This window comes from Chinchilla lanigera, unplaced genomic scaffold (genome assembly GCF_000276665.1).
Source record: "Chinchilla lanigera isolate Chin_1 unplaced genomic scaffold, ChiLan1.0 scaffold00113, whole genome shotgun sequence".
NCBI classification, from domain to species: Eukaryota; Metazoa; Chordata; class Mammalia; order Rodentia; family Chinchillidae; genus Chinchilla; species Chinchilla lanigera.
The window spans coordinates 2,127,153-2,138,053 of record NW_004955514.1 but is presented as its reverse complement, the minus strand read 5'-3'; the positions used below and the strand labels follow the sequence as shown (position 1 = coordinate 2,138,053).

Genomic DNA, 10,901 nt, shown 5'->3' with positions numbered 1-10,901 from the left:
CGGACTGCAGGCTCTGAGCCTGGGCCTCTCCCCTCTGCTGCCCTCGTAGGCACAGGGCTCTGGCTGACCCCCAGTCAGCAGGCACCACGACATGAAGCGCGCCACGTGGTGAGCCGTGGCATCATGCGGGGTCAGCTGAACCGAAGACCCCTTCACTCGTGACAGGCTTGTTACAGCCATGTCACCCTGGGGATGTCACTTCCCCCAAACACATGGGTGATCGTCGGTTGGGGACCGCAGGGCCTCGTGGTTACCTGGAGCTGCTGCTCCTTGAACATGTCCGGGTGTGGCGCGTTGAGGATGTCGTCCGCCAGCTGGGCCTGGCTGTCGATGTTGACGGGCGTGGTAGCTTTGCTGCACAGAAACTTACTGAAAATCTCCCTGGCCCTGTAGGAGAGCTGAGGGCAGAGAGGTCTGAGCAGCGGGACGCGGGCACAGAGTGCGTTTCTGCCCGTGTCATGGCCACACTGCTTGGGCACGTCCCCGATCACCACCCACGCACATTTCCAGCTCGAGTGCGTGAATGCAGGTCAAGTCGGTAAGAAACTGGGTGAACTGCTCCCCTTGCTTCCAAACGGCCACTGCCCCAGACAGGCACCGCCACCCTGCCCGCCCCGGCCCGCAGGAGTCACACGGGAGCTCTTGGCAAAGCGCAGCCCAGGAGAGCAAGGGGCTCGGCCTCCACTTGAGGACGCCTGCGTCACCCACTGGGGTGGGAGAAGAGTGGTCACACAGAGCACAGGGTGGGCTCTGCCGCGAATCTCCCTGGGTCCCCTCCTCAAAATTCCAACACATGGAGAGGGACGTGTCTGCTGGTGGGAGCTGGGCGGCTCCAGGCATTTGCACCACTATGTTTAGGCAGAACTAAATATCACACATATTTAAAACTTTACTCTGAAAAAGAAACGACCTTTTTCAGCTCGCGTGGAAACATCTCGTCAACTGCTCCCCCCGCGCTGGGCATGAACTCGGGCCGCCCGACCGCGCCCCCGCCCGCCGCCTGCGCAGCCGCGGGCTGGCAAACCTACCTCTTTCTTGTCGTGTGCCGGAACATGATTAAAATATTCACAGGCCTGCCAGAACAGGATGTTCTCCTCACTGAATTCCTTCCTTAGAAAGTCCTACAAGAAACACCCTGAGGTGAGCGGCACCCTTCGAGGTCCCCTCCGGGGATGGAGATGTCTCCCTGTGCTTCTGCAGAAACCTGGGGCAACAGCCTCAAGGGAGCCCCCATGACCCTGAAAGGGAACCGCAAAGCAAGCAGCCCCCGAAGGACCACACCCTGGTGCCCACAGCTGCTTCCCTAAGGGGGCCATGTCTTCCCAACGCTGGCCTCTGGTGGTCTGCGTCTGGCTTCCAGCCCACGGAGCTGCGTGCACCCTGCTGCAGAGGGCTTAGGGAGGGGAGTCCTGGGGTGAGGGGGCGGCACAGGACAGGGCCAAGCGAGCCTCCCTAGGTCCACCTGACTCCAGGCCCCCAAGTAGGAGCAGGGACAAGGCAACATTTGTTTGAGGGCCGCACAGGGCCTGCAGAGTGACACAAGTCTCCCAGGAATGGGTCCCCCTCAGGCAGCTCTGCCTACTCACAGAGAAGTAGCGGACACCAACAGGGTCCTGCAGCAGGCGCTCGAAGGACACGGCCCAGCTGGCAACCCTCCTCTCACGCAGGCGTCGGCAGCTCTGCACACTGGGGAGGCTGGCATTGCTGCTCAGGCTGTTGCTGCTCACGCAGTCCTTCAGGTCAGCACCTGTCAGTTCTGTGGACCAGCACAGACGCACCTGCGGCCCTGGCCTGCTCCCCCAGAAGTCACCGGAGCCCCTGTGTCCAGCTCTGCCCTCTTCACACCTGGGTGCTCAGTTGATGACCAGCCCATGCGGCCACACCCACCTGCACACCCTCACACACACCTGCCCGGCTGAAAAGCCAAACGACGAGCACAGCATGAGAAGAGAGACAGCTACCCAAAAACATGACTGTGCACACAGAGCAGGAGGAACCGAGCCCGCACAGCGCCCTGTGACAGGATGTGATCGGACGCAAGCCCATCGAGGGGAGGCCTAGGGACACCACGCTCTCCTCTGTGACTTGTGCACTTTTCTTCATGTGGCTGCTTCCCAGGGGAAACATCAGGCACCCTGTCCAAATGTGTGGATCCAACCTGTGTCACCTGACGACCCATTTACGGCGATCGGGGTGGGAATACATTGTTAGCTGGGCCACTGAGGGGGCAGTGTGGTGGTGTCCTGGTGCCCCAGGGCAGCTGGGCCTGATGAGGGACACAGGCCAGTGGGCACAGATGCTGTAGGAACAGCTGCAGTTCTGCCAGGACATGTCCCAAGTGTAGGGCTCTCCTCAGAGGTGACCAGGTCCTGAGCCCCAGCCAGCCAATGGCTGGCAAGGCAGGTGCCACCCTGGCAACCCGGCAAAGGTGGCCCACACGTGACAAGTGCTTCCCATGCTTTCGTGCTCTCTGAGATGCTGATGCTGCATCCGTTTCACTCCCCTCTGGCTCCCTCCTCTGTACTTGACCCATAGCCGGCCCGAAGATCACCAGGCTGCCTGCTACATGGCCAAGGCCACAGGACAGGGCTCTGGGGACTGGCTGATGGACTCCAGCTGAAGGCCAGACACTGAAGTGTCCTCACAACAAGCAGGGACACGGGGAGGACAGGGAGAAGGCCGGGAGGTGAGCAGCAGGGACCGTGAACCTCTCTGCCTGTGCTACCTGGGTGGCACTGGGAACACCCGCGGGCCTGCCGCGGGAGAGCTGCACCAGGCCCCGCGACACAGCCTGTGGGTCTGTGCCGCCATCAGTGACCGAGCTTGGCAGCAGCTGCTCACAGCTCAACCAGCAGCAGATTAAAGAAGGGAAAAGTGAGAGGAGCCATAATGTACAGTACTACAGAAACAAGACTCTCGAGCCATTACATAACAGGCTCCGAATTCTCACAAGCTCTGCTCTGAACCACCATGCTGTCTGTGCTATTTTTAAGATCAACATTCGCTCAGCATCAGCCATGGACTCCCCCGAGGACATGAGGGAGACCTGTGGCTGGGCCGGTGCGCAGCTCTGATCGGCCTGCCCAGGAGATCCTGAGCTCGCCTAGGGACATTCCAATGGGAAGGCAGCAGCCAGTGCGGCCAGCAGTGCTAGGGACCAGGACTGCACCACCTCAAAGATTCCCCATGCCCAGCCCCACAAGGACAGCTCTCCCATCTGTGCGTGTGAGGCAAAGACACTCACGGGAACACACTCTCGCGCATCTCCCCAGCGCCCTCCCGGGGGCTGGCTCCACATCGGATCCACATCCAGGACCTGCAGCCCAGACAGCGACGGCCCCTAAGTGCACGTGTGTGCTTGACCCATTCCCGGTGGGAGACATTCCGTCCGGACTGGGCGGGCGAGGGAGCAACCAGGCAGGGCTGGCTCCATGGCTGCCACCAGACATGCCCACAGGGATGGGTGGGTGCTGGGCAGTCAGCTGCACCCAGGGTGGGAGACGAAGCCCTGGGTGCTCCCTGACTAAGACCATGGGAACAGGAACCAGACCACATCTGAAAAAAATCCATCCTGACTCCTTCCTTCAGCACTCAGGCCCCACTGGTTTAAGTGCAAAAAAGGAAACCAGAGAACTACCACAGGGATCTGGGAGGTTCTTTACATTCCCAAGTAAGCAATGTCCCCAAGGGAAACAGAACGCAGATCTGAATCTCCATGTGCCCCCAGCACACGCTCAGGCCACGGACGGACAGGAAGCTGGGAAGACCTGCGGTACGCACAGACCCCCAGGAGCCTCCCCTCCCGTAAGGACAGCTACACGCAGGAAGAGAAAGAAGAACCGAAAGGAGGCAGAGGGCAGTGCGACCATCGCTAAGCAGAATAAGGCCCTAGAATAGACGGACACAAGGTTAACCTCACGGACATGCACTGCAGGGGACCTAGGCTCTGCCCTTCCGCAGCCACCTGGCTGGCCAAGACCAGGGCTCAGGTCCCCCCTGCCCACTGGACAGAGCCTCAGCAGATCATCCCCATGTAAAAACCAATCAAAACACACGTGCGGGAGCCCCGGAGTCCCAGGCCAGCGTTCCAACAGCTGTTTCTGCATGAAGCCTGGGGGAGGGTCAGGACCTCCGGCCTCTGTGGGGTCTCAAGGCTGGGGCAGCCAGATGCCATCCCAGACAGCACCAACACAAGGTCGGCACACAGTGGGCACCATGCCAGTCACAGAGCCCAGAAGGATCCCCCTTCTGTCTGAACCCCAGCTTCCAAGTGTCCACTACTTATTTTTTAAAAGCAAGATCATGTCAAACCCATACAAGGACCAGGGACCAGTGGTATTCTGACCCACTTGGCTCGGCCAGTGCCAGCCCAGGAGGAGGTAACCAGACCCTGAAAAGCAAAGAGCTGGGCAGAAGAACCAGAACTCACACTGCCCAGTGTGCAACCTTGGGCATCCAGGTGCCAGTGACAGTGCCACAGCCTGCTGTCCTTTGTACTGATGAGTGAGGTGACCCTCACAAAATGCAAGTTTCTAAATGCTCTGCAAGTGCGAGGCCACACACTTCCCCACCAGCGTTGTTCCTCAGAGAGCCCCAAGGCCATACCCTGCACATCTGGAGTTCTGTCTGTCCCCCAGCCCAAGGCCAGCTGCCTGGGGCAGCCCTGGCCCTCACCCCACTGCTGACTGCAGGAGGTGCCGCGTTTGTGGAATGAATGCGTTACTGGTGATTGAATGTGTAAGTGAAAGACAGTCTGCACATCGACTAAACTCATTTTTATAAGAGGTGGCAAATACTAAGGACTTCACAAAACTCACACCTTCATACTGGACAGCTTGAAAGTCTATCAAGACCCTTTACCATGGCTGAAAAAGTAATCAGCTGGGGCCCGGTGTCCCTGCACCATGAAATCACACCGCTGCGAGGTGCGGGTCAGCCTGGCTCTCAGGCGTCGTGTAAAGGGGCAGAGCCCCCAGAAGACAGCCTCAGGCAGCAAGGATGACAAGGGAGAGCTGGGCTGGAGGAGAGGCCAGGGTACAGGGACCTGCTCAGTGAGACACCAGTCACTTCAGCTGCCAGTGAGCTACTTGCCCTGACAGCTGGGCAGGCCATGGTGCCCGGTGTGCTGGCTGCCCCAGGCCAAGACTCAGCTCCTCCTGCCTGTAACCCATGGGGCCGCTGATGACTCCTCTCTGACGCTGGGGCCTGTGGAGAGGCTGCAAGGAGGGTGCTGGGGCAATGCCCGGGACGCTGCCTGCGAGGATAGTCTCACCTGCAGGCCTCACCCATGCGTCACGATGGGCAGGCAGAGACAGTGCCAGCTCTGTGGCAGTGGCCACACAGAACTCTTCCATCAGAAGACCTCCTCCTGAACAAAACCTGTGCCCATGACTTGTGAGAGAGAGAACATATGCGTAGAAGAGCCTCTTGCAGAGGCTGAGGCAGGAGGTGTTCCTATAGGGCCAAAATCTCAGCACCTCTGCTCGGCGGTGCACGACCGCACAAAAACCCAGTCCCTCCTCGACACACGCGTCAGCCGGCACCCCCCGACCCACAGCTGGCTGGGGAGCCACTCGCTCTCGCGGAGAACAGCAGACCACGGAGGCCCGGCTGTGCCTGGCTCTCGGAGGCAGTGGGAGTCCTCACAGGGCCACAGCACCAACAGCTGCCAGCCAGGCCGGGAGGCAAACGCCTGTTCTGAAGTGCACTGCACCTGAGTCACCTGCCGACCCTCGGGATTGAGTATTTTTGTAAAACCACACACTGTATTCTAAGCTTGAGGAGAAAAGACACCCAGGAAACCCTGTCACCTAGGCCGGTGACATCGAACCCCTCGGAGCTTTCAACGATACAAACAGCCACTGACGCACAGATGCCCCGGGTTCCCACCACTGCCCGCGGCGAACACTTGGCAGGTTGGGTCATTCATGGGGCTTTTCTTTTACTTGACCATGAGTCAAAGAAATGCTGTCCTCACAAGAAAGTTCCTTCCTTCATTTCTCTCTTCTTTCCTTCGTTTTCTTTCTCTCTCTCTTTTTGAGGTGCTGGAGAACCCAAGGCCCCATGCACACTAAGCAACTGCTTTTCCAGAAAGTTTTAAAAGTCTGTTCCAGATTTGCTGAAAACAGGAAATGCTGCCACATTAATGTTATAGGCTCACCGTGTCAGCTACGTTATAAGCTCGGCAGCGACCCCGAGCTGAGCGTCTGCAGTGAGCACACAGCCATCTCACCCGCACCCTGTCCCATTCTGAGCCCACCTGGACCCCGGCCACACAGCACCACACAGCCCAGCCCACACCTGCCCCCACCCCCACCCCCAGGGGAAACATACCTGAGGGCCGCAGTCAGCCTGCCCTGACAACCATGACAAGGTGACAGACAGATGAGGGACTTTACCTGGGTACAGCCGGTAAGAGCCACTGTGATGCCATTTAACCAAATACTTCCAACCATTCACCGTAAACCACCCCTCTGAGTCCATACCCGGTCAGCCGCTCAGCCCGGGCGGCCCTGGGCAAAGGCTGGGGCCACAGGCAGGGACATTGTTCCTTAGCTCAGCCTTCCCGGGAGGACAAGCGACTGCAGCTTCTGCAGGGACCCAGCGCCCGCCGGACAAAGGCAGCCCTGGCTCTTCCTGGGTGCTCGGAGAGGGGAGATGAGCTGAGTATGTGCACAAAGCCTTGGAGGACACATACATAATTCACTGCACCTGCTGCTGCCAAGCCAGCCTGAATTATTCAAGTTGGCGGCACAGCCACGGTGACCACACACTTGGCCTGCAGGCCCGCATGCCAGGGATAAAGCCCCGTCGGCATCTTGATCTTTATTAAAGTAGCAGAGGAGAAGGAAAAAATCGTACTTAACACCTTTTAAAACAATTATGAGGCTTCTCAAATACTATTTCCCCATGTATCTTAACTTTGCGAAGTCTGAATCCCATAACCAGAAAACGTAGCTCTTCAACAAGGTGATCGCCAGCACCAGCACCATCTCAGGACCTAAGTGACACAAAAAGCGAGTGGACCAAGCTGAACCACTTTCAAAGGAAAATGGGCTTCACAATGACAAGCCCTGGAGTCCTGGAGACCACACAGCCTGCAGGGCCAGTACGTCCAGGGAAGGAGCTGACTACCAGACCAGACCATGGCACCAGCAGCGCTGATCCCTGAGCAGAACCTCAGGGTGTCCGGGATCGGGAGACCCACAGACACCAGAGCAGCAGATGCCGCGTCTGTCGTAATCGCATAAGCACATTAAATGCCCCTGACAGCACAGCATGGCAGTGTCCAAATGAAGGTGTATCCCCCAAGCTGGCATGAGCATGGACGTGGGTCCAGGGCCACAATCTGCTGACCAGGCTGTATCTGTAGATGCTTGGGTGGATGTGGACACCACTCACCACACTTACAGGTCACAGCAGTTCTCATGAAAACGCGTTACTGCATCAGCCGCAACACTTCGTATGGGAAAAGTCCTGCGCAGTTTGAAACAAAGCCCGGCTCATCAGGCCTCCCTTTCTATCCACAGACACACTTCCTGACCTCCCGTTTCCATGATCTGAGGCACCCCACAGCTCAAGGGGTGCAGGAAGTGGGCAAGGCTGAGGCTTCCACCACAACAGCTCTACCCCAGACTGGGCTTCAACCTGGCTGGAAGCTGGCAGGAGCGTCTCGGGGCGGAGGACCACAAGTAAATGAAGGTGCAGTGTCACCAGGAAGTCAGTGCTGCAGCAAACCCTGACCCTGCTGGAGGGTATCTACTCTGGGTCTCCCAGAGGCCAACCAGAACCTCGGAGCTACAGCCGTCCTGGCAGAGCCCAGCAAAACGCCCTCTCCACGCCTGAAGACGCTGGCCCTTCTGAGTGTGAAATGCCAAGCAGATGGGACAAATGCCAGAGAGCCCGCAAGGCTGCCGAAGGGGGCAGGACGCAGCAGGAGCAGGTCAGCGTGGGAAGTGTCTCGGGGGCTGGACAGCCACGCTGCACTTTCAGAGCTCCTGGCTTGGAGCTACCAAGCAGGACCAGGGACAGCCAGGTGGCTAAAGGCGGCATCTGACCTGGGAGTCCTGCGCCTCCCCAGCAAGGGATGCACACATTTCCAGAATGAGCCCTATTGAGTTTGCTCACAGCACCGCTTGCATTGAAAAGAACTTACGTAACTCAGCGATGGCAAACCTTTTAGAGCTCCCAAGAACACGAACAGCCCGCTGCAGCACACATGCCACAGGTTCACCACCCCCGACTTACCTCCTTTGGAAACTGACTTACTTCATTTTGATGAACAGAATAAATACTTCAGTGTTATGAAGATTACTCTCATGAACGGAAGACGTGCCAGGGAGGCCCAGCCCTGCCAAAGACGCCACCTACTGAAGAAGTCTGAGAGGAAGCTCAGCTGTGGTCCTAAACTGTCCCCCAAAGCCAGGGTGGGGCCACCGCACTGGATTCTGGGTAAGCAGCCTCAGAGTAGTGCATGCAGAGCGCACCATGGGGCAGGGGGTGAGAGAGGGCATTATCTCCAATAGGGTGGGGGTGTCGAGGGGGCCGCAGGAGGCCTCTTACAGCAAGGGTGGCATTTAGAGCCCACCCTCTAAGACAAAGGCGGCACAAAGAGACAGAGCAGACCCACTTCAGGGGTGCCAACTGAGGCCTCTCTAGCAAGCGCACTCATGCAGCCTGGACTTTCTGAGATGGTTACACTATCGTGTCATTTAAATAAAGGTCGTGTGCTGTGTTGGGCCAGAGCTAGGCACGATGCAATGCTTGTACCTTTTATGACTCCTAGTATCAAACCACATTTAAAAAGCCAAAGCCTTAAACCTGGGTTCCAAACACCCCGGCTGCCTGCAGGTCCTGAGTCCCCTGCCCAGGGCCTGCACGCATGGGTCCCAGGTCAGCCACCTCCCCAGCTTGGCGCTTGTGCCCTGCTGCCTGCCACACTCAGGCTCTCTGAGCCTCGAGCTCACATGAGGACTGCCAGGCAGGGCTGGTCCACTCCCTCAGTGCGGGAGCCTTCCCTGCGCCTTCTCCGAGGTGGGCGAGGCATCACTGACTGGTGTCTCCTCCACACCAGCTCCGCTCTGGGTTTCCCAGCCTGGGTCCCCGGCCACAGGGCGGTTGCTGAGAAGGTCCAGGCTGTGCGCAGGGGTGGGAGTCGCTGTGCCCATCTGCTCCTCTTTCTGCACGTGTGGCTCTGACAGTCACGCAGTGCAGACTTCTGTGAGCACAGCACTCAGGGTGTGCTGACTGCAGGACACTGCTCATCCTAGGTAACAGCAAGTCACTGACACCCCTCCCACACCGCCTGCCAAACCACCGAGAGAACCCTGCGCCAACATCACGGGACTGCTGTGACCTGTGTGCGAGGCACAAGGCAGCCGTCCAATAACATCCATCTCTAAAGGGTCACTTGTCCCAAAATCTAGCTGAGATAGCACAAGTGGAGAGGCATAAATCAATCTTGCAGTTTTGTGCACAAGTCATAAAATATTTTCTTCTTTTAAAAATGTAGATATAAATCAAAAATCTCTGTTACTACCTACAGTCCTGGTCCTATCCAGAGATAATCCTCCTTGCTAATGTGGCGCTCAGCCTTCCCTGTGTCCAGCACCCCAGGAACTGGGGTGCCGTCCAGCACAGCCATGGTCGCATCTTGGGAACTCCACTAGTCCTGATGTCAGACCTGGCTATGTGCTTTGCTCTGCATTTTGTAGTTAGATGCTAACATCGATTGTTAATAATGCTTCTTTAGCTTCTTCCTGACTGCGTTTTAAAATGTATTTAGTTGTCTTGTCTCTTGACATCAGCCTGACCCATAACACAGTGTCAAAGGGCACTGGGATCAGAGCACCCTTATTTCTGGCTCGGACAGAAGTGCTTCCGGTGTCTGTCTGTGAGCACAACTTTGAATCAAACCAAGTGAGCGCTGTGTTTATCAGGTCTCTGCGAGAACAGCCTGGCTTTGCTCCTCACCTGCCTGTGCCCTCCTCCCTGAAGCAAAGCTCTCAAAAGGCAGGGGTTTTCTTTTGTTCACTGTGCACCCCCAAGGCCTCCAGTTTTCAGAAGAAAGTGGAAAGGTAAAAAGAAAAACTTGAATGAACAGGGACTTGAAGGAAAACGCCCTGACGTTGAATTACCCTTGCATTCCCTACATAAATCACACTTCTTCAGAGACACTTTAGAAACAGCGGTGGATGCAGTTTGCTAGTATTTATCAAGTGCATTTCATGCTGCTTTCAGGTTTTGGTGTCAAGGCCACACCAGCCTTGCAAACGAGCCAAGTGGCTCCCATCTTCCACTGTGTGTGTGCCCAGTTCCCGCGGCCTCTCAGGTGAGATGATCCATCACTTCTGCCATCGGCCCTGTGGTCAGTCTGGCCAAGATGTGCCCGGGGGGACACATGCCCCAGAGAGGGGCAGCCCTGGAGCTCCCATCCAGCTCCGCGTGTGGTCCCAGGGCTGCAGCACTCCATGCCAAGCTGCTCCAACAGCCTGACTCAGAGGGAAGCAACCAGGTAGTAGGAGGCTTGTAAGAACCGACTTCCGCTTTGTGAAAGCCAGAGGACCGGGTGTTTGTGAGTCTGTGCGTGTCTACGTGTGCGCTTCTCCCACCTGTACACTGGCTTGGGCACAGGGCCTGCGAGAGAGGGGTCTCTGACTTCCACATCACGTCAGCCTCTACTGACTTACCTAATGGTTTTCTACTTCTTCTCAGGCCAGTTTTGATCATCTGTACTTTCCTGAAAGTTGTCCAGTGGATCTGGATAATCAAATGTGCTTCAGTACAACGGCTCAAGAATCCCCTCAGGGGGCTGGGGATTTAGCTCAGTGGCAAAGCGCCTGCCTGGCAAGTGCAAGGTCGTGAGTTCGGTTCCCGGTACCGGAGAAAAACCAAAAAAAAAA

At 57.2% G+C, this 10,901-nt stretch overlaps 1 protein-coding gene across 1 annotated transcript in view; it reads right to left on the bottom strand.

Moving 5' to 3' along the window:
- Positions 1-10,901, bottom strand: part of Rgs12 (regulator of G-protein signaling 12) — a gene marked incomplete in the record, with an annotated part of 72,840 nt that overhangs the window by 16,361 nt on the left and 45,578 nt on the right. Inside the window, 3 exon segments of the mRNA XM_013506795.1 lie at positions 255-398; positions 1,029-1,121; positions 1,587-1,756. Of these exon segments, the coding sequence (XP_013362249.1) occupies positions 255-398; positions 1,029-1,121; positions 1,587-1,756 (407 nt within the window).